At 39.7% G+C, this 24,812-nt stretch overlaps 1 protein-coding gene across 2 annotated transcripts in view; it reads left to right on the top strand.

Moving 5' to 3' along the window:
• PDSS2 (decaprenyl diphosphate synthase subunit 2) overlaps window positions 1-24,812 on the top strand; it is an 89,424-nt gene that overhangs the window by 1,799 nt on the left and 62,813 nt on the right. For both annotated transcript variants that reach the window (XM_034409104.2, XM_034409105.2), the window contains exon 2: window positions 13,268-13,402. In XM_034409104.2, coding sequence (XP_034264995.1) covers window positions 13,268-13,402 — 135 coding nt within the window. The remainder of the gene's footprint in view (window positions 1-13,267; window positions 13,403-24,812) is intronic.

The following is a 24,812-nucleotide window of genomic DNA, read 5'->3' as shown; positions in this document are numbered from 1 at the left end:
TTATTATTTTATGAAATAGATGGGATCTATTTCATAAAGGAATGAAATGGATTACTTACAATGGATTTCTAATAATGCCGAGATAAGTAGTTTGGGGCAACTACAGGTAGTCCTCAACTCTAGGACCACAGTTGAGCTAAAAATTGCTGTTGCTAAGTGAGATAGTTGTTAAATTGCCCTATTTTCTAACCTTTTTTGCCACAGTTAAGTTAGTCACGTGATGGTTAAGTGAAACTGGATTCCCCATTGACTTTGGTTGTCAGTCATGTGATCACAAAAAGTGATCACATGACTTTGGGACACTGCACTCGTCTTAAATATGAGCGAGATGCCAAGTGCCCAGATTTTGATTACATGGCCATAGAGATACTGCAAGTGTCGTTAGTGTGATAGATAGTCATAAGTCACTTTTTTCAGTGCTGCTGTAATTTGAATGGTCACTAAATGAATGGTTGTAACTCAAGAACTACCTGTATTTTCCAAAAATAGGTATGATGTTAGTATTATTACATCATAAAGGAATTTATCAAAAGTACCTTTATAAAATAAGAATCAGTAAAATTATAGGAACTATGTACAGTGATTTCAAAAGAAAAATAAAAATACTATTTTTCTAGTTGACACAGGTAAAATCATTTTATGAGGCTTTAAAAAAATTATTAGTGTGCCAGATATATTTTGACTTTTTATAGGCTTCAGTGGCACTTCTACACACTTGGATTAACTTCTCAGGAAGAACTATGAAACATAATATTGAGAGTACTTTGCTTCAAGGAATTGAATGTCTTGGTATTAAGTTTGATATCTTAGTATATTCTAAGGAACTTGATTTAAAGATATACCGCTAAAAATTAAAACTATTTGATGATGCTCAGTAATTTGTTAATATAACAATTTTGAAAAAAAATGTTTTATTTGATTCAGTATAATTGATTAAAAGATAGCTGATGACCCAATGAATTTGTCCTTCTGTTCCTTAACATATATTTCCTTTTGTCAGTTAAAATGGGTATATGTCAGCGTTCCAGAAAAAACCCAAGTCCAAGTAAAGACGCAGAAGCAAGCATTTTCCAAAGTTCTCTTTACTAGAATAGGCAAACTGGAACATCTGGGAAATCCCGAATCTGAAAAGCCCAGGTTTTCCTTCAGTAAGTCAAAGCTCCCAAAACCATCCCCTTTCTCCCCAATCGATCACATGCTCCAATCAACGTCCATTCCATCTCAACCCAGCCCCCTGACCATTCCTTCTCCAGATGCTGGATGCCCTAACCTTGACCGACAGGAAGAATGCGATTATGTCTACTAACCCCCTCTCCTAAATCTCCTGTCCTAGTTTCCCACACATGAGGAGGTGGCAGCATTGAAGCTTCCGGCCTAATATGGCTTCCAAAGCTGACAGTATGTATGTAAGGACCACAGAATTCATTATTTATTTATTTATTTATTATATTTCTATACCGCCTTTCTCCCATAGGACTCAAGGCGGTGTACAGTCAAGAAAAATATAGATACACAAACATCATAAATCAACGATTGTTGATGGTTTTTTCCCCATTGTAATATCCTATGTGGAGAAGTATGGAGTTCTCAGCCAGTAATGATCGAGGGCTAGTCATACAGATATTTTTAGGATCTAATAAAGCAAAGCAAAATAGTTGATAAAATTAAGAGAATATAAAGACTTATTGGAGGGAACTAATTGTAAAGTGCTTGCTCCTCCCCCAGTGGTTGAGTATTGGTTTGCAGTTTCCCCATGTCTTTTGGCAGGAGATGATGAATGTGCTAGTATGGTTTTACATACCTCTACTTTTTAATAGACTAGGATTCTAAAAATTCTTAAAATAACTAGCTTTCATTTTAAAAAGACAGTTATTGAGGCCTTATACTTTGTTTAAAATTTAAAATGTAAATTGTATAAGGTAATTAGTATGAATCATCTTTAGTTCTTTAAATGTTTCATCTAAATATCTGTATACTATTATAATTAGATCAGAGCAGAACTGTTATTGATTTGTCTATCTTTAAAGGTTAGCTCCAAATTTTCTATAGTGAGTGATGGCTGTGTTGAATTATTTAATCTTACTGTGGAATTTTAACCCTTTTACCTTGTTTTTGCTGTCATTATTGTAAATGGCCAAGAATCTGGTGAGTGTGGCATGTGTAAATACTGTTAACTAGCAGGGGGTGTGACAAAAATGCCAAGATGGGACTTGCCAATCTTGATGAACTGCTTAAAACTTTGTTGGAAGATATAAAAATGTATAGGAATTCTTCTGGTATTCAAATGTAGCCTGGCCAATTAAAATTGGGTATGTACGTATGGACATACAATTTTTGGTTCAGAATATAAAAAAATAAGCCTGTACTTATTATACAGTATATCACAGAAGTGAGTATACCCCCTCACATTTTGTAAATATTTAAGTATATATTTTCTTGTGACAACACTGAAGAAATGACACTTGGTTACAATGTAAAATAGTATACAGTTTGTATAACAGTGAGTACACCCCCTCACATTTTGTAAATATTTAAGTATATCTTTTCATGTGACAACACTGAAGAAATGACACTCGGCTACAATGTAAAGTAGTACACAGCTTGTATAACAGTGTAAATGTGCTGTCCCCTCAAAATAACGCAGCACACAACCATTAATATGTAAACTGCTGGCAACAAAAGTGAGTACACCCCTAAGTGATAATGTCCAAATGGGGCCCAAAGTGTCAATATTTTGTGTGGCCACCATTATTTTCCAGCACTGCCTTAACCCTCTTGGGCATAGAGTTCACTAGAGCTTCACAGGTTGACACTGGAGTCCTCTTCCACTTCTCCATGACAATGTCACAGAGTTGGTGAATGTTAGAGACCTTGCGCACCTCCACCTTCCGTTTCAGGATACCCCACAGATGCTCAATAGGGTTTAGGTCTAGAGACATGCTTGGCCAGTCCATCACCTTTACCCTCAGCTTCTTTAGCAAGGCAGTGGTCATTTTGGAGGTTTATTTGGGGTGGTTATCATGTTGGAATACTGCCCTGCGGCCCAGTCTCCGAAGGGAGGGGATCATGCTCTGCTTCAGTATGTCACAGTACATGTTGATATTCATGGTTCCCTCAATGAACCCCAGTGCCAGCAGCACTCATGCAGCCCCAGGTCTTGACATTCCCACCACCATGCTTGACTGTAAGCAAGACACACTTGTCTTTGTACTCCTCACCTGGTTGCCGCCACACACGCTTGATACCATCTGAACCAAATAAGTTTATCTTGGTCTCATCAGGCCACAGGACATGGTTCCAGGAATCCATGTCCTAAGCCTGCTTGTCTGCAGCAAACCGTTTGCAGGCTTTCTTGTGCATCATCTTTAGAAGAACCTTCCTTCTGGGACAACAGCCCTGCAGACCAATTTGATACAGCGTGCAGCATATGGTCTGAACACTGACAGGCTGACCCCACCCCCCCACCCCTTCAACCTCTGCAGCAATGCTGGCAGCATTCATACATTTATTTCCCAAAGCCAATCTCTGGATATGATGCTGAGCACGGGCACTCAACTTCTTTGGTCAACCTTGGCAAGGCCTGTTCTGAGTGGAATCTGTCTTGTTAAACCGCTGTATGGTTTTGGCCACCGTGCTGCAGCTCACTTTCAGGGTCTTGGCAATCTTCTTATAGCCTAGGCCATCTTTATGTAGAGCAACAATTCGTTTTTTCAGATCCTCAGAGAGTTCATTGCCATGAGGTGCCATGTTGAACTTCCAGTGACCAGTATGAGAGAGCGAGAGCGATAACACCAAATTTAACACACCTACTTCCCCTTCACATCTGAGACCTTGTAACATGGCACATGACACCAGGGAGGGAAAAGGGCTACTTGGGCGCCATTTGGACATTATCACTTAGGGATGTACTCACTTTTGTTGCCAGCAGTTTAGAGATTAATGGTTGTGTGCTGTGTTATTTTGAGGGACAACACATTTACACTGTTATACAAGCTGTATACTACTTTACATTGTAGCCAAGTGTCATTTCTTCAGTGTTGTCACATGAAAAGATATACTTAAATATTTACAAAATGTGAGGGGGTATACTCACTTCTGTGATATACTGTATATGTGAGGGGGTATACTCACTTCTGTGATAAAAAAAAAGGTAGAGAAATCATTTATTCCTTCTAGCATTAAATGCTCATGTCCTTGCTTCTCGCCCCCTTTAATTCTGGTATAAAATGAACACTACATCTTGTAGTGGAATCATATTAATACAGTTACATCCACGCAATAAAACTAAGGATATATGCACTGAATTTGAACCAGTAATATTTTCAAATTATTAGAAAATATACATCCATACTTAGAGTAGCACTGTGGCCTAGAGGTGAAGATGCTCACCTTCCACTGGAAAGGTTGAGAATTCAATCCTAGGCAGCGGCAGATGTTTCTCAGGGTGCCAAGAGAAAATATCTGCTGTGAACTCCAAGTAGGCATCAGGAAGGGCTTCTGGCCAGTAGACACTCAGCTTCATTCAGTCACCCCAACTCCACATGAATAAAGGAATTAAAGGGTCATAAAAAGGTGTGTATGTGTATTGCAGATACATACATTTATTAAATATTTTTTAAATATAAAAACTAATATATATTTTATACAAACTAAAGTTTCCAATTTTCGGTATAGTAGTTATAAGTAGAAGTGTACGTTTACCTCTTACTCTAAGGTTACAACTTAACTCTCTTCTTTCTATAATCTATTTGGTTTAATCATCAAAACCATAAATCATGTTCATTTTTTCTGTTTTGTACAAAAAGTCTATAAGGGATTTCCAGTCAATAATAAATGTAGATACTGTATTTCCTCAAAGAATATGGCGCTCTCAGCAAGATGCATCATTTTCTCAACCATTTTCCATTGGAAGTAATGCCAAATCTCTCAATTTTTATGGATAGAATAATCTCCCTTCAGTTCCATACCCAAAGTTCTATGACTTTTTTCCAACTGTTTGTGTACCAATCTCACAAAGAAAATCTCTGGTTTCAATTGTATATTAATCTTTTAAGATCCTTTGAATCAGTGTATGTACTTGAATCCTGAATTTTCTAGTTTTTTACACGTGCATCAAAGGTAATTAAAAAGACCCTTGTTCACATTCCCAGTATAAATTTGAAGTGCCTTTATACATTCTAGACAATTTCTTTGGTGACAAATACCAACTTACATCTTATAAACATTATTTTTAAGATTATAACAATGTAAATTTCAATCCTTTCAACCACATATTTGCCCATTGTGGCATCTGTGTATTATAACCAAAAAATTTTAGCCCATTTTATCATACAGCCTTTCAGTAAAAGTGTATGCATTTTAGCAATTACATGTTCACCATTTGTGGCACAATTCTGTTTCACAGAATATTTAAAACCATAAATTCTTTTGTCTGTTTTACATCTTTCTAATAATTGTATATAAGAGAACCATTGATAATTTTATCCCTCTACCACCAGTTTTCATGATTTTATTTTACATACCCCTTGACAAAATTCTGATAATTCATGATAAATTAACCATTGTGTTTTCTTATTATTTGCCTTTATGCTGAGAACTACAGGGATATTTTGGGGCACCCAAAATACCCCTGTAGTTTGTATCTATTTTATATTCTCAATATGGCAAATCTAACATAATGGTCTTTAAAATCCGTATTAACCTTAATCACAGATATAACCACGCTACCCAAATCTCAGGTCATGTCCTTTTAACTTCAAAGCTTTGTTTTTCAGCAGCATTTCACTCTTTCACTGAAACCCAAAAGCTAGCTGCAAAAAAACCCAGTCCTTCTCCTGACTTTGCATCTTGTAGCAGCTTATATTTAACTCATAGTTTTTTCCTCTACCACACACATTTAGATATATTCTTCTGCTACCATTTAAATGGTGCATCAGTTGTCAAAACAGTTATTGTCAAGAAGACATTTTTATCACAGGAATTCTCCCAAACAATGACAATTGTAATTACTCCCATCTTAACATATCTTTAACTTCATTCCATAACTTAATCCAATTATTTTGAAAAAACATACAGTTCATGTTTGCAATAATGATGCCCAAATATTTTACCTTCTCAATCTTAAAACCTGTTTTACTTATCGGTTCTGTTTGATGTTCTGTTTTCATATTTTTGTTAACACCTTCATCTTCTGTTTATTCATTTTAAAACCTAATGTACCATTTAAAAAATTTCTCATTAATATTTCAATCCTCTTTAAAGGATCTTCCAGAACCAGCACCAAATCACCCACAAAAATCTTTAATTCATAAGTTTCTTTTTTAATCTTTACTCCCATGATCCTCTCATATTGTCTTTTCTCTTTTCAATATTTCCAGAACTAAAATAAACAATAGAATTGCAATGTCTTTCTGAAGCTGCATTTCCTTCAGAAAGCTTTCGGAAAGATAGCAGTGGGAGACTAGTCTGAAGCAGCCATACTGAACAATAAAATCAACATGTAAGCAGGCTGGACAAAAGCCAGGAATCTTGTCTAAAAGATCCCTTTGGGAAGGTTGTTAAGAAGGAACCAAGTTGTTAAGGAAACAAAAGAAAAAATATCACCTGAACCAGGCCAAAACAGTTGGGCTTGTGTACATGGAATACTCCCTCCCCAAAAGTCCCATCAACAGCTACCAAGCTTGTATCATCAAGAATTTTGGAGGTAAATGGCTCCTGAATCCTGCTCACTCTTTGAGTCATTTCTGAATCCAGACTTGGCGGCTTCCATCCCTCTAGTTTGGGGTGTACAGCTATTTTTTGGCCAGTGGATTTCAATTGCCAAATTTTCTGAGCCACCCATGGTGGCTCAGAGATTCTGAAAAGTGTAGAACACAGATCATAAAGGGGCTGTTGTTGTCCACCCCTGCTCTATCTAGGGCTTGGCAACTAGTTGAGCAGGATGTAGATAAGCGTAGATGAATGTGTGTGCACGTAAGAAAGAGGAAATGTACATTATAACCAGTAGAGTTGTGCTGTTACTTTAAATTCACAGGGTCTCCATGTATTCCAAAGAATCTGTCGTGCCTCAGTGTTTGGATGAAAATGATTTGAATGTGTCCTTAATTATTTTCCCGACTGTTGTTCAAAGCTGTGTGTTTAATGTACTCTAAGCTATCTGGAAAGTCCAGGTAGAAAGTAAGGTGGGGCATAGAAGATCTGGATAGGCTGTAAATGTGACTATCAGCCGAACATGGAGGAAGGATGTGTGACAGCTCAGCTTTATGAAGACAACATAACTTGCTGGGGTGGACTGGATTGGCTGAGATTTTCTGGAGCATTTTCTGGTCCCAAAGCTGCATGATTTTGGGACTGTTTGCAGCTCCAGAAGGCAGACTGTAGGACACTCAAAAACCAGACTTGGAGGCAGGCATTGCTTCCCTTATTGGGTTCCTAGCTGGAAGGGACCGAGCCCAGACTGGCTTGGATGTGTGTGAGAATTGCTTAACAACGTGTGATTCCTGGTTCCTGGGGTGGGGATTCCTGGGGCGGGGTGTGTTTATGCCAGGACTGTCATTGTAAGTCACTGCAGTCACATGACATCTTACCTCACTGAATTATGTCAGTCTTCCCAATCCCAATTGTGATTGTAAATCCACTACTTGTGGTTTCATGTCATATCTAGAACATCAAAATGGTTTGAGTATGTAGATGGTAGATGAGCAGAGTGTGATTGTGCACAGTTTAGTTTCATGATCACATGAAAATGTTTTCTTTTATGGTTTTCTTTAGGAGAATGCAGACTGCAAGGGAAGAGTAGAGAAAAAGAAGTGGTAGTGCAATTTCGAGGGCCATTGCATTGTTCATGTAACTGAAATCCTGATTTGGTATTAAGTCTGAAAGGGACCAATTTATCAGTTCTCATTTCATTAAGTGTTCCATTCAGATTTTTATAGGTCTCCTGAAAAAGATTCATTCTTTTGTCTTAAAATACTGTATTGTGAAAATGTGGGTGTCAGAAGGAATTTAACAAAAGATAGCTAATTAACAAAAGATTACCTAAGAAACAAAATGTATAGTGAGAGAATGAAAATTTACCAACATTTGACTGCAATAGTAAGTTCTGTGGGTAGTATACCTGAATTGTTAAATAATTCAAATATACAGTACTATAATACTAAAGTTTTTATTGACATGCTGGCAAAGAAACACAGGCATTCTTTTTGCCATCTGTTTATAATGCTATATAAAGAAAATGATGCTGGTTGCTGTGGAAACGAACATTTCCAAAACCACAAGTTGCTTAAATGTCTCACCTTTTGAAATCTTGAGCTCTCTCAGGGATGAACACATCTATGGGAAATATATCAGAATTTTCAAGTTACTTTCCCACAAATTATTAACTGTAAAGAGTTCAATATCTATGTTGTGTGAAAAAATGTAATCTTTGTTCACAGTTAATAGATTGCTTGATATTGTGGAAACAATGATACTTTAATTACTAAACTAACTGTCATCTGCTTTTGTACACAATCATATTATATGGATGATGGGATTGTGCAAGAGACTGAAAGTATCATAACATAGATCTTACAAACTGGAATTTCTGTATAGGTGCTTTTTTTGGACCTGTTTACTTTTTTTCTTTTCTTTGAGCTTTTTCAATAAACATCATGTATGACAGATATATTAATTTCTAAGCCACCCCTTAAAATTTCTGAAAGACATAACTGCTTTAACAGTGCAAAAAAAAAATATGCTTTTTAAATGTGCAAATAGAAATTGTAGAGCACTCTTTCAAATGCTTTGCACAGCTCTGATACCTACTAGAGCAGTTCAGAAATCTAAGTTCAGAAGGTAACTGTAGGAAACATGTTCAAGTAGCTGCATCGTTTACTAGGCTTATACAGCTTCCCTCCACAGGTAATGTACAGTCATCGTGAAATCTTGTTTTGGATAAGAGGTTCCTGACAGTTCTTGTGTCTGCATTTATATCTGGTACAAATAATCTCAATCCAACCATGGTTTCTCAGTCTTCCCTTTCTCTTTAATCCACTTGCTCTTCCATCATATATTTGTTTTGCAGCTTCTAGTTTATTCTTTCTAATCAATTTATATCAGGGCATTTCTTTCATACTGCTCATTCACTGTTCTTTTCAGTCCACAGTCATTCAGCATCCATTAATTGTTGATCCTTTCTTCTCATGTTTTTCAATGCACCTAAGTACGTACTTTGTTTCCATGTTCAACTTATTTTTATGTTACTGCTGACTCTTGACTCTGTACTACCCTGTTTGTTAGATATGGGACAATCTATACAGAGCTTATTTCACATTTTTTCAATATTCATTCTTTATAACAGACCATGTATTTATTCTACCAGTAGTTGTGTGTCTTAAAATTTCTTAATCTTTAATGAATATTCCACTAAGGCACAGAAATTCATTTATACTCTCTATATTTTTAGATATATGTTGTAGATAATTTGCAATTATTCACTTTATTTTCCTTGTCACATGCAACACAGATTTAATGTATTCTGTAAATGCTGCCATTAAAATTACATTGTATTTTAAAGTGTGGAGGTGAATTGTTAATCGTGTTTCAATTTCTTCCTTGAATTCTTCTAAAAATTTTTAAAAAGTATGTGTTTAGCCTTTGCAGTATACACTGATTTGTTTGATGATCTATTGATATGATTGCTAAAATGTAATTGTTGAATGGCCTTTGTATAAATTATCCTCCAAAGTTTGTCCCTCTTTTTGCCAAAAATGTTTCAATGAATAGAAACCACTGGAATTATAGGTTTATGTCTTATCTCTACTGAGAAGAGAACTAGCTAAACATTGGAAATTTAAGTACTGTATACAGAGCTTTCATAATGCTTATGTTTGGTTGATTTATTCTCTTAAACAGATGGACAGTAGTAGGAGGTGTAATTCTTTTAGCATAAAAAATATTATCCAGTGTTACAGTTTGTGTGGGTGGTGCGAGTCTTTTTATCAGCACACTTCAATAGCATGCTTGTTTCTGAGCTAGGCTTCCTCTCTTTATAGCAAGTCAAGAACATTAAAAAGAGTTCTGCATTTACATAGCAATTTCTTAATTTTAAAACTTATTTTTCTCACAAGAATACCACGGAGAATAATTGTGTTTTCCCTCCTATTGTTTAATTGCTCTGTAAACCTGGATTTGCAGTGGAGAGGTCTAATTCAATCTTAGCTTGAAGGCATAGTGTTTAATAGTAATCGGATGGACAAACTAGAATAAGCTACTTTATAATCTTGTGAGTTTATATTTACACTTGTGGTAATATTTTGCCCAAGGTTTTAGGAAGGAATCTGACTCTGATGTTAAGTTGTGTGTGTGTGTACGTGCGCGCCCAGTTCCATGTGTGCTGCCGCTATTTCCCCTAGAGGAACCTGTCTTCTGCTACATACCCATCAAGAATAATTGCACCATGTGGAAGACTTTTATGTACCTGTGACATGGGTTGAATATCTCTAGGGACATGGATTCAGGTAGAATGTGAATATGACCCCTGAAGCCATTTCAAGTGAATGCCATAGTTTCTGATTACTAAAGGAGGATTACCGTAGGGTTTATTTGTTTCAAATCTCTTGCAATTAACTTTAGTGAGGACTGATTCCATGTCTTTAATATAAGTCGGTTTATAACTTTGGATGGCTAGAAAAGAAGTTTTTTAGGTCACAATTTGGAAAGGAAACATAAATAATCTTAGAAAACACTAGATGGTTTAGATCAGGGGTGAAATGTAAAATCTGTTACTACCGGTTCTGTGGGCATGGCTTGGGGGGGGGGTGGTAATGTGACTGGGTGGGCGTGGCCAACTTTTTTAAAAAAAACTTTTCAAAGCATTTTTTCTAATGCTTTGAAAAGCCTCTCTGCCGATCAGGAACACAGCTGGGATCGTCAGAGAGGCTTTTTAAAAAATGCTTCTCTGCCAATCAGGAAACTCAGCTGGGAGTTGCCAGAGACTTTACAAAGCATTTTTTTTTCCACCTCTTCGGCCAAGAGGTTGCAGGAAAAAATGCTTTGAAAAGCCTCTGATGATCCCAGTTGAGCCGCGCAATCATCAGAGGCTTTTTTTTTTACTTTTAAAAGCATTTTTTCATCGGAAGAGGTTGTAGAAATGATCGTGCGGTTCAGCTGGGCATGGTGGAGGCAGGAATTTTTGCTACCAGTTCTCCGAACCACCCGCCGCCATCGCTACCGGATCGGGGGATCCGGTCCGAACCAGGAGCATTTCACCCCTGGTTTAGATCATATACATGGATATTATATGAATTTCTACCTACTGGATGTTCTTGCTTAATACTATAGTGGCCACTATTTCTCTGCATGAGTTGCTATGAATTAGCTATTTTCTCACAAAAACGAAGTATTTCAGAGATTGGTGCTTCACTGTCTCTATATTCTATTTTTATGTATTTTCTCATTTTTTCTGTCATATGATAATTGACTTCATTTACATTTTCATTCAATCTCAATGAAGATGGATGTGTAGACAGAAGTTTTCTTCTAACTTTAGAATTTTGAGCACCTAGTTTGAATACTGATTTCATTTAAATCAGTTGTACACCTTGCAAAATACCTTCAGGGTTAACTGCTTAACTATACAATCTCTAATGCTATAGTATATTAATTTTATTTGCATTTTTACACCCTTCTGTATATGCTACATAAAATGAACCTTCCTCTTGAACACAATGCCCCCAATACATGAACTGTTGCTTTAGTAGTTTTGTAACAGTAAAAAATACTAAATACAAATACAATGAGTCAAAGATCAAATATATATCAAGAAGTTCTAATAAACAGAATCAAATGTGGGAAATACATATTGGTTTTTCCAGAACCACATTTTATTCAGTTTTCTTTTTTTGGTTTAAAGACAACTAAGTCTGCTGCATCTGGCTAGTTTAAAATTGTTATTTCAAAAAATAAAAGATGTTCATATAGTGTTCTTGGCAACAATTAAAATAATTTGTCATTCCCTTTTTGAATTTTTGTTTGGTTTTTCAATCTAGCTCATAGCGCTGAGACTCCCTGTGGGTCCATGACTGATCCTGGTTAGCTTTTTTGAGATCAACTAGCTATCTAGGTTATGCTAATTTATTATAGTATTCAAGAATCACAATGAACATTAATATTTTCTGAAGCTCTCAGAAAGAAGTTGATTTTGCATAGCTCCTTAAGAACTCAACCCCACATTTTTAGTACTCTCTAAATTTAGGTATACTTCCAATAAAGCCCTGAGATTCAATCTTGTGTCATTTTGACTTTCTACAAAGGCCTCTGGTGTATATGGAGGGACAAGAAACATTAGTGGAAGTAACAATTCAGCTTGAGGCTGGCATTTAGCTTTGGCACACCAATTTTCAATTTAGTTATTTTTTAATTGAAAGAATCTTTAAAAATTAAAGTATAACTTGGAATAAAGGGAGGTTTCTGTTGACACGTTGTTGGCCAAGCTTTAAAGCTCTGAATTCCAGAATGCTCAGCTAGAATAACCAATAGACAAAGTAATTGGGAATTCTGTAGTAGTGGTTTTGACAATCTATAGAGGTCTCAGAATGGGAAACATTGAGAAAAGTGGCCTGAATCATGGTTTAAAGTATCTTTACATGATCAGAAATGACGATTATTCAGCAAATTCAAAATAATCTGCTCAGTATTTAAATGGTTATTCAAATTGGATCTACAGGTAGTCCTCAACTTACAATGACAATGGAACCCAAAATGTTCATTGCTAAGCAAGACAGTTGTTAAGTGACTTGTACCATTTTACAACATTTTTGCCACAGTTATTAAGTGAATCACTGCAGTTGTTAAGTGAATCTTGTGACTGTTAAGTGAATTTGGCTTCCTTGATTACCTTTGCTTGTCGGGAGCCAGCTGGGAAGGTTACAAATGTTGATCACATGACCCCGGGACAGTGCAGCTGTCATAAATACATGCCAGTTGTCAAGTGCCCGAATTTTGATCATGTGACCATGGGGATGTTGCAACAGTTGTAAGTGTGAAAAAAGGTCAGACGTCACTTTTTTCAGTGCTTTTGTAACTTTGAATGGTCACTAAATGTATGGATATAAGTCGACGACTACCTGTGTAACTCATTGAAGCACCCATTTGGGAATATTATATGAACAATGAGTGCTTGATGTTCTGTAAAGCTAACACAATGGACAAAAAATAAATTTATGATAATTCTATAGACTTATTTGGACTTATTCGATTATTTGATTCTTTTTTCCTCTTTTTCTAGGGGCTTTGTGTCCGACACCAGGAACAATTTGCAGATGAGAGGTCTGGTGGTTTTACTTGTTTCTAAGGCTGCTGGCCCCAATTTGTCAACAGAAGACTCCATTCAGAATGACATTGTCAGTGGGATATATTCCAGGCAAGTATTTGGATAATCCAAAGGTACATATAAATTGTCATCTTTATGTCAATATATATTTACTTTAGATGGATGGATGGATGGATGGATGGATGGATGGATGGATGGATGGATGGATAGAGTGGTGAATAAGAATCAGTAGTGTTCTTTCTTAAAGATTTCTACAGCATGGAAACTAAGTGCCTTCCTTATATGCCCTGAAACCAGGCAAACCTGTTATATATCATGTTTATCATGAAACTATTTTTTAACGTTCTGATTAGCCTGAAAATTGTTTTATTATAAATGCTGGATAGCAACAAAAAGCTTAGCTGTCAAAAATGCCCATCATTCTTTTGAAATAGAAGTTAAATTCAAGCAACAATAGATTTTGCTTTTCATTTTTCTTATTTCTCTCATAAAAGAGGGGAGAAGTACGTCAGGAAAAGGACCGAAGTTCCCCATATTTTGAAGAACATCGTGTTTGCTTGTCTAAAAATATGCTATATTTTTATCATGTTACTTTTGTTCTAAATACTTAATTCATGAACATTCCAGGAGAAATGTTAGGTGAATTATTGGTCAGTTGTTGGATGTTTGAAGTTGACTACTTTTTCAAAACCCGTGAACTGTCTCTAATACCCTTTATTGCTATTTACCAAAGTAATGAGTAATGAAATCTCATGTGGTTGTTTCAGTGATTAGTAAGCTAGGGGTCATGATTCAGGGCAGTCACACATTACTTTCCCTGATTTTTGTTAATGAAAGCAGCCATAGGATGATGCTGTTTAAATAAAAAAATAGCATGGGGAATGGACAGAGACTCTTTTACTTGACTAATTTTTCTATTCCAAATGTATTGCTCATTGCTTTTCTTTTAGAAATAAAGTTGTAGAAAGGTATTAGCTTTATTTTTTTTGCTTTACTTTAAACATTCATGATATTTTCAGTTTAAAAGTAAGCGGAAATTTTAGGCTATTGCTATCCAAAAGATCTTCATAAGCCTAGATCAGAGATGTCAATCTTGTAGCCCTCGGGCCAGATGCGTCACGCGCTGGCCACGCCCACCCTCGTTTTAGCAAAGGGGGAAAAAGTTGCAATATGTCACATGACGACAATGTGCCGTCATGAGTCTGACACCCCGGCCTAGATGATCTGACTTGATATTTCATGCTTGAATCTCATTTACCTCAGCACGGAAGGAAACGTGAGTACTGTTCCTTATTGTGAGTACAGTTACAAAGTTCATTCAAATTTCAATGACACTGAAAAAAGTGACATGACCATTTTTCACAGTTACAACCTTTGCAGGATCCCCATGAACACGTGATCAAAATTCAGATTCTTGGCAACTAGTTCATACATCCTGAGGTCAGGTGATCCTCTTTTGCAACCTTCAGTCAATGGGGAAGCCAGTTTCACTTAGCAACCAGGTTAGTAACTTATCAACTGCAGTGATTCACTTAACAACTGTGGCCAGAAAGGTCATAAAATGGGGGCAAAACTCACTTAATAAATTTTCACTTAACAACATAAATTTTGGGCTCAATTGTGGTTGTAAGTCAAGGACTACCGGTACTTGTTCCAAATTTCTAACTCTATCTAATAAAGGCTTTTTCAGGGTGAAATTAATTTCAGAAATAAGTATCTGTCATGGTGTCATGAAATCTTCTCAACCACAGATCAGTGCATATTTCTTAGGGAGCATTTAATGTATAAATAATATACAAAATTCTGCCATGGCCAAATAACTTTTTACATGGTTCAGTTTAATAATTTTATGAAACCTGGACCAAAGTAGTAAATTAACATTTAACTACGAACTTCTGAATTAATAGCACCTCTTCTCGTAAAAGTCTAATTCTTTCTTCCTCATTCATATCATAGTTCTAATAATGAAGAATAATTTCTGTATTTTTATCAGTGGGTATTACAATCTTCTCATTTATTAGATGCTACAGTATTAGGAACACTAAATTAGTCAACTGAGATTCAGCATTTTGGTAGAGGGGTAGGAATAAGTGGTTAAAATTCCATGATAAGGTAACTTTAAAATGAAAGCCAAGGAAATTTCAGTTCTGAGTTTATACAGGTGGTCCTCGATTTATGACCACAACGGAGCTCAAAATTTCTGTTGCTAAGCAAGACAGTTAATTGAATTTTGTTCCATTTACAACCTTTCTTGCCATCGTTGTTAAGTGAATCACTTCAGTTTTTAAGTTAGTAACACAGTTGTCAAATGAATCTGGTTTTCCCATTGACTTTGCTTGTCAAAAGGTTGCAAAAGATGATCACATGACTCTGGAACACTGTCACTGTCATAAATACAAGACAGTTGCCAAGCAAATCTTAATTTTGATCTTGTGACCATGGGGATGCAGCAGCGGTTGTAAGTATGAAAGAGAGTCATAAGTCACTTTTTTCAGTGCCATTGTAACTTCAAGCAGTCACTAAACTATGGTTGTAAGTCAAGAACTACCTGTATGCACTCTTCGACAAATTTACAAAAAATTGCTTGATTCTGTGTTTAGTAAATTTGTAGACTTGACTAAGAACCAGGATTGTATGAAAGAGATAAGAGATGTAACTTGCAACTGTACATATGAGAATACAAAACTTGAAAAATTTAGTTTTTTAAACTTAAATATCCTGCTGCATATACTCTTTTATTTTTACTTTGTTTTCTGTCATGAGCTATTACTACTCCCATTTCCTCTGAAATTAAACTTGAGACTCCCCAGAAATGTTCACTGAAATGCTCTGTAGCTAGGATTCAATTTGGATGAAGAACAGTGTTTCTATCATCAGCTTTTAATAGAATTTTGTATAATTTTTGGTTATATATTTGCCATAAGTTGACATTCATTTATTTCGTACGTTAGGAATTCATATTTTTGGCTCATTTAATAGTTCTGGGGTTTGGAAAATGAGGGCTCTATGTAGTTTGTGAAAGTACACATGATTTTCAGTAGAACTGAAGTAACTATAAAGAAATTGCTGCAATTCTGCAGACCAAGATGTTAGAGGAAGTTGGATTGTAAGACTCAGCTGCATATGTTATAGTAATATATCATATTTATAGGGTTATTAATTAGTCTTTGACTTTTAAATTTGTTAATGACAGGCTATAACATTGGATTCTAACCTCTGCTGCTCTATATTAGGACTCACTCACACATTGTTTTGTGCAGTTTTGTTGGCCTAATCCGGGTGTTGGCAACCCACGGCTCCAAAGCCGCATGTGGGTCTTTTCATCCCTCTGCTGTGGCTCCCTGTTGCCCTGTTGCGGCAGAGGGATAAAAGAGCTGTCGCCCTCTCACGGCAGTGGCGGTGGCCGGGGCCTTAGTGCGGGAGCGAAGTGACCCTGCACTTGCCAAAACAGCATTCCGCCTTTGTTGCGGTGTATTTGCTGTTGCTGCCATCATGGCCTGCCTGCTGCTCTCACAGTGCCTTGCACAACAAAGTGACATTTAGCAGGCTTCACAATGGGAGAGATGGGGTCCCCTCCTTCTGGAGCCCATTGCGACGCAGACCGTCAGTGGCGGCTCACGCTCGCCTCCCAGGTGCCAGTTACTTTTCCTGCAGAGCCACTGGTGTTGTGATGCCCTGCCTCCCCGCTGGCCAGCTGGTCTTCAGCTCTCAGCCGACCAGCTGATCATCAATGAGCTGCTCCTGGGCTTGTTGACCTCCGGACATCAGATTTCCATCACCTAGCACCAGTTCAGGGGTTCCTTCTCATCCCCCAGGGGACAGAGAAAGAGAGAGAAAGAAAGAAGGCGGGAAAGAAAGAGGGGGAGGGAAAAGTGAAAGAGACAGAGAGAGAAAGAGAAAGTGGGGAAGAGACAGAGAGCAAGAGAGAGGGGGAAGAAAGAGAGAGAGGGAAAGACAGAGAGAGAGAGAGAGAGAGAGAGAGAAAGACAGGGGGAAGAGAGGGAGGGAAAGAGAGAGAGAAAGACAGATAGATAAACAGAGGGAGGGAGGGAGGGAAAGAGAGAGAAAGAGAAAGAGAAAGATAAACAGAGAGAGACAGAGACAGACACACAGAGAGAGTGGGGGAGAGAGAGACAAGAGACACAAAGATAGAGACAGAGGTAGAGAGAGAGAAAGAGAGAGACAGTCATGTGACTGGATGGGAGTGAGTGACATCGAATTGGCCACACCCACCCAGGTTTTGTGGCTCCCGGTGTTTTCTTTTCTGTGGAAAACGGGTCCAAATGGTTTAAGGTTGCAGACCCCTGGCCTAATATATCTCCTCAGCAATGTTGCCTTTTAACTAAGATATATCTTGTCAGTGACAAGTATCTTGAGACACAATTAATTACTAAGCGCAGACATGTTTTAACTCTAAACTGTCCAGCACTTCGTGGTGCTAACCATCCCTCACAGAATAGATTAATTGGAAAGACTTAAGTGAAAATGTTATTGGTACAGTGTGTACCTACTAGAAAATTATTGCGATAAGATGGGAATAGTTTTAGAACAATTTTTTTCTTGCTGTCATAGGTAAGGGGCTATTCTTTCCAGAATTGCAAAAGTGATAAGGATTGAGTCCCTTTGGCATGTACAATTGTTGTGATCTTGAGCAGGACTCAACGGAAATGTCAATTTTTAGATAAAGGTCAGGTTACACTGCAGATCACAGTATTGCAGAATTAAACATAGATTGAAAAAAATTCTCAAAGGACAGAGAGAATGTGACTAACCCAAGGCAACCTTTTTGGCTTTGTCCAAGATGGAACTAGAATTCATGGTCACGTAGTTTATAGCCTGATCCTTAATCACTAGACCAAAATGGATCTTGATAGAAGATAGTTGCTTCGAATATTCCAAGATGCATCTGGTTAATGTGATCTTGTCCTGAAGGCAGCAGCAGTTTTGTTGCTCAGGAAGGGTTCTATCCGTCCTTAAAGTGTGCCCAGTTGATGGGGGAAGGAGATCAAAGGCTACTTACTAGCTCCCTTAACTATTTATTATCAGAGCATTTATATTTTAAGATCCATCCATTTCAGGAGTATATGTTCCCAAGAGCCACAGAGAGCTATCTTCTGGTAAGGTAGAACCCCCTACTTAAGGGGAGGGGCTAGAACAGTGATGGTGAACCTTTCCGACACCGAGTGCCCAAACAGCGCACGCGGGCATGCCCAAACTGAAAGGTGTGAACATGCAAATGTGCGGGCATGTGAGCGCGCATGCACAGGCATGCACAGACATGCGTTGCAGAGACCTGAATACCAGCTAGCTGGCAGGAGGCGGGGCATCCCAACACCGGCAGCGCAGCAAGAGGTAAGATCTTTTTCTTTCGTGAGCTTCTGTTTCTTTGTTTGCAGAGAAACAGAAGCTCACAAAAGAAACGCCACGGAGATCTGACCTGGGGTGATGGTGTACGTGCCAGCAGAGAGGGCTCTGCGTGCCATCACTGGCATCCGTGCCATAGGTTCGCCATCACGGGGGCTAGAAAATAACAACGTTAAATGTTGTGAAGAAAATGTGAGGTAATCTTCATATTTTTGCAGTTCATAATTTACGACGTGCTTCCAGGATTTGCTTTTTAATGAATGCTTGTTCTCAAAGCTATAACCACCAAAGTGTTTTTCTCTGATAAAACACTCCTGTTGGTGCTCAGAACTGGTGAACATCCATCAAGTCTGTCTGAGATGTTAAAATTTACAGGTTTAGAAGGAAATTAACATTGTGGATAAGCTTTAACTCTTGAAAAATAATCACCTGAGCTAAGTGTTTTCTTTTTCTTTTTCTGGTTTGAACAATGGAGTCAATTAACATTTTAAACATTTGTCTGCTACATTTATCTCTTAGCAATGGAGTGAAAGGTCTCTATAAACAATTGAAATAAAAGAGGTTGTTTGACACTTGTTAGAAAGTGACCAGTGTAATTGCACAATTCACTCAGGAAACATGGTTTTTTTTTTTTAAGTTTACCCTGCAGCACAGGATTTACATGTACATGCACATTTAAGAAAGAAATGTGTTAATACCCCGGTAACTAGAACATGATCATTTGTGATTCAGTATTTTCTCCCTCTGTCCATTTGTTTCATAATTTGGAAACCAAGCAGCAAGATTGGCTGAACTTGTGCTAGCATGTTCCAATAATGCATTCTTCCCTTATGTGAATAAGAGAAATTTTTTATTACGCTGTTTTTATTATGTGCTTGACTCATGGGATGCTTAGCTATTTCATTTTGCTTTGAAGAATGAAACAAATATTTTGAAACAACTGCCACTTTAAATCCAGAAATGTATTTCTGCTCATGCATTGTTAGGACTGAATCCATTGGTATTGCCACTTTTCAGTTACATTGATGTAGTTATGTATTTTAAAAAGCTGTGTGGAAATATTTCGGGGAAACACTTGGACAGATGAGCATCTGTTCACAGGCTTGGTAGTGTCTGCACATAATTGGCAATGCATATTAATGGGAATCTGTTTACTTTCATTCAGTTAGTCTAATGCAGTCATCGCATACAAACTTAACTGAATTGCTTAAGTTTGAGCCTAAAGCAGAATGCCCTCCCTCCAAAGAAATGATATAAACAATTATCACACACAAAAAAAACGCTGGAGGTTACAACCTGATTTCCAAATAGTTACAAATGTAGTTGCTAGTTGTTTAATTTTTATTTTTTTTTCATAATGAGGAGCAGCAGTGTAGAGAACGAACATGTTGGGACTACCACAGTTAAGGAGTTCACCATAGACAAGGTCTGGTGCCTGTTCATGTGATGATGGCATTCACTTTGTTTTAAGCACCGTAAAGCATAACCTTTGTTGTGAATTTAGTTTGTGTCAGCTTTGTTAAATTTGTTGAACTTGCTCTTTGGAAAAGTTGGTTCCTGATTAGCACAGGAGTCCCTGACTTTTGGGTCAATGGGCATATTTGACATGCTGATAGCTTATCCCAGGTAGTCAAAGAAAATGGCTGCTATGGAAAGGAGGGGGGGGGAGCTTGTCCATTCAGAAAATGGTTGCCACAGTGGGTGTGTCAGTGGTGAAATCCAGATTTTTTTACTACCGGTTCTGTGGGCGTGGTGTGGCTTGGTGGGCGTGGCAGGGGAAGGATACTGCAAAATCCCCATTCCCTCCCACTCCTGGGGAAAGGATATTGCAAAATCTCCCTTCCCACCCCACTCTGGGACCAGCCAGAGGTGGTATTTGCCAGTTCTCCGAATTGCTCAAAATTTCCGCTACTGGTTCTCCAGAACCTGTCAGAACCTGCTGGATTTTTTTATTTTTTTATTTTTTTGCTTTAATTTATATGCCACCCTTCTCCGGAGACTCAGGGCGGCTTACAATGCGTTAAGCATTGGGCACACCCCTGGGGTGTGCCCATTGTAGAACTCTCAATATATCAGAATGCAGACCTGCACATTTTCCTACTCGCCGTTCAGACACTCCTCAGTCTGGGTTACGATCACTCCTATTTGCACAGCTGAGTGTCAATCAAATCCCTCTGGAGCTGCATCCTCCTCTCTTCCTGCTTCCTCCTCAGACTTTTTCACTCAGCCATTGCAATAGCATCGAGTGTCTGTTCTCTTGATTGCATTTTGTTCTTAATTTAGTTATTTCTGTCTGAATTGGCTAAATATTATTTATTTACTGTCTAAAAGTGCTGCGCTTCGTTTGCCTTCGTTTGGAGAAGGTTAAAGCGCGTAGCGGCGGTTCGGGGCTCCGGCCGCCGCTTGCGGCTTGGCTTGGCTGGTGCTTTATTTCTAACGGTTTTCCCGCCATTGCCGCCATTGCCGCCATTTTGCTGCCAGTCACTTTGCGAGGCTCCGGTTTGCCTTAGTGGCCATTTGATCGAGCGGCTTGAGTCCCTGCCGGCTGGCATACTCATCAGCTGCCTTTGAAAATTGTGACTGCTCCTTTGCTGCAGCTTCAGTCCGGCCGCAGGCGCTGTGTTTCGCCTGGCTTAGGACTTCTGGAATTTCCCCTCGCGGGCCGCCATTTTGAGCCCTGATCATCGGCAACGTTTTTGGATCTCCGTGGCCATAGCGACCTGGGCTTTGGTTTCCAGGGTCGCTAGCTTGCTGGCAGGTGGGGACGCTGTCCTGATCGTACCTGCAATTCACAACAGCCTGCAGAGGGGTGCCTGAAAGTTCAGGGAAGTACACATTGCTTAAATTAATTTACATTCTTAATTAAAAAAAAAAAAAGGGGGGGGGCGGTTGCCTTGTTATCTTGATAGACTGGTTGTGCTTGTAGATTTTTCTTGCATTTATTACAATTTAAAGATAAAAAAATAAAAAAAATAAAATAAAAAATAAATAATAATAATAATAATAATAATAATTATATAAGAGCATATAGATATATATATTACAATTTATATTACCAATATACAGTCATATATATAGAATTGATAAGTTCTATTTACAATTAATTAATAATTCATTGGGGTGATTGATCATGGATGACAGGGAGGAAGGTGCTCTTTCTTCTGATATGGACAGGAGTCCCTCCCCCTCCCCAGTACCTTCCCCTAAACAGCTCAGGGGGAAGAAATCTAAGGCTTCCAGGCAGGCAAAGTCCTCCAAATCTGCCACAGTAGATAAAGATGCCCAAAGGAGGCATAAAGCATTAGAAAAGCAGTTTGATAAGGCTAGGCAACGGGCCCAGGACCCTGGTCAAGGACCAATTCCTGAAGGCTTGAGCCATGAGGTGACCTGTGAGCCCTCGGCCTCTCATAATGTAGATTTGTTGGCCAGTGGTCTGAGGGAGGATGGCCCATCAACCTCTCAGGAGGCTCCAATGCCTGCGACTAATCAGTGAAGGGCCAGTGTAAGGTCCCGCTCCTCTAGTTTTGCAAGCCATTTTTCTCAAGCTTCTAGGCCAGGTCCTGAAACTACTTTTACACCCACTGCAGCCGGCCTCCGCCCTGAAGCGGGCCCAGGGTTCCCTCAGCCTGTGGATTTTCAGTCCTTTTTTACCCAGGCCATGTCCCATATGTATCAAATGGGGTTGCAGCAAGCCTCTGGTGCCTTCTCTGCTCCTACGTGCCCCACTACTTCTGCCTTTTCCATGCATCCCCCTGGTGCACAACTTCAGCAGCAATCTGTTGCCTGTAGCCTTGTGCCTGAATCAGCCCGGGAGGACGATTTCCTAGAAGATTTTGAGATGTCAGAGGATGAAGAAGAGATTCAGGACAAGCCGGCTTTTCCGGGTCTATTTAAGCCTTCCTTGTTTCGCTCTCTCCTACGCAAGGCAAAAGCTGCCACTAATATGGATTCCACACCTCTTCAGGGCTCCTCTTCTTCTACTCCATCTGGCCCCAACAGTAACTTGTTCAATCTACCTCAACCTGATGAGGACTTTGTTCCCTGTCCGGATCTTTTCTGCCAGGTTGTTCAAAAGCCTTGGGACCGCCCCGCCTCGTTGTCGGGCCCGAATTCATTTGATCGAAAGCTCTATGCCTCGGCTCCTGCGCTGGATGCCCTCCTGCAGTTACCTTCAATTGATGATCCGGTGGCGAGTCTTACATCGTCTTCCATCCTGGTAGGTGAGGCTGGGGATGGTCTCAAGTTTGAGGACAAACGAGCCGAAATGGGGTTTCGCAAAACACACCAAGCGGCGGCTTGGGCCATTCGTGCTGCAACCTCCTCATCATTCTTTAATCGGGCATCGCTGGTGTGGTTGCGTCAATTGAAGGACAGGCTTCCCCCGGAGGACGCACGATTACAGCAGGACCTGGCCAAACTGGTCGCAGCTGCTGAATATTCGGCTGACGCGTCTTTAGACGCAGCTAAGTTCGCTTCCAGGGCCTTAGCTTCGACTGTATCTTCAAGACGTCTCTTGTGGCTCTGTAACTGGAGAGCTGACGCCAAGTCCAAATGGCGCTTGACTGCTGCCCCTTACAAGGGCCCTGCCTTATTTGGCTCATCCCTGGACTCTGTGCTGGTCGAGAATAGGGATAAGAAGAAGGTGTTACCCACGTCTTTCCGACGTCAGGACAGGCGCTATGTTCCTTATAATCGACAGCCTTTTCGACAAGACCAAGGCGCCGGGGGCGCCTCTTACTACAGATCTTCGCAGTCCCAGTACCAGTCAACTTCGGACAGGGCGCCCTTTCGTGACCGCGGTCGCCGACAATCCAACTTCAGGCGACCTTTCAGACAGTCGGCGGGCCGCTTTTCCAGGCGCGGTAAGTGACTCACCGCCTCTGGTCCCAATCGGGGGCAGGCTCCAGGCATTCTCTCACCTGTGGCCATCTACCACCTCGGATGCCTGGATTGTCCAAACTGTCACCGAAGGGTTACGTTTGGAATTCACCAACATGCCACAGGACTTTTACCTTCAATGTCCTTGGCCACTTCAGCCGGAGAAGCGATCTCTTCTATTACTCGAAATTCACCATCTGTTGCAAATCCAGGCCATAGAACAGGTTCCATTGGATCAACTCAAAACCGGCTTTTATTCAACACTATTCCTGGTACCGAAATCCTCGGGCGATTGGAGAGGTATTTTGAACCTTCGACGTCTCAATCAACACATTTTGTACCGTCGGTTCAAAATGCATTCCCTCAAGTCTCTGCTGGGCTGCATTCGTTGGGGAGATCTGATGCAATCTGTAGATCTAAAGGAAGCGTACCTGCACGTCCCTATTCATCAGTCGCACAGGAAGTTCCTCCGGTTTGCGTTTGGAGACCACCATTTTCAATATCGGGCGATGCCTTTCGGCCTTTCGTCCGCTCCGAGGACGTTTACAAAGTTGCTAGCGGCAGTAGCGGCGTCGCTCAGAAAGGTTCCTGTTCGTCTGGCATGCTACCTCGACGACATTTTGATCCTGTCGTCTTCTCCCGAACAGGCGACCCAGGACCGGGAGCTAGTACTTCAGTCCCTCCAAAACCACGGGTTCACTTTGAATCTTGCCAAAAGCCATCTTATTCCCACATCGAGTATCCTACATCTCGGAGCAACAATAGATTCGGCACTGTGTGTGGTCTCCCTATCTCCCGACAGACAAGCCAGCATTCGGGAACTGACATCTCAAGTCTTACTACACCGGACTGTGACCTTACTGTCTCTCTCCCAGCTTCTGGGGAAGTTGATATCTTGCATAGACATTGTTCCGTGGGCGCGTTTCCATCTTCGTCGCCTCCAATGGTTCCTGCTCCCTTACCAGAGACAAGGTCGAGCGGAGTCTCTTCTCAAGGTAAAGGTTCCAGCTCCAGTTCGCCTTTCCCTGAGGTGGTGGCTGTCTCCGGCCCTCAACAAGGGTTCTCCCTTTCTCGAACCAGCTCGGATGGTGTTGACCACGGACGCAAGTCTGCGAGGCTGGGGGGCTCACCTCGACCGTCAGCTAGCCCAAGGTGCCTGGTCATCAGCGGAAAAGCTGCACAATATAAATTGGCTAGAGCTCAGAGTGGTCCGTCTCGCCCTGATACACTTCAAACGCCTTGTATATCGCCAGGACCT

This window comes from Pantherophis guttatus, chromosome 1, assembly GCF_059756535.1.
Source record: "Pantherophis guttatus breed Tessera chromosome 1, ASM5975653v1, whole genome shotgun sequence".
NCBI lineage: Eukaryota > Metazoa > Chordata > Lepidosauria > Squamata > Colubridae > Pantherophis > Pantherophis guttatus.
This window is presented reverse-complemented; position numbering and strand designations above follow the sequence as displayed.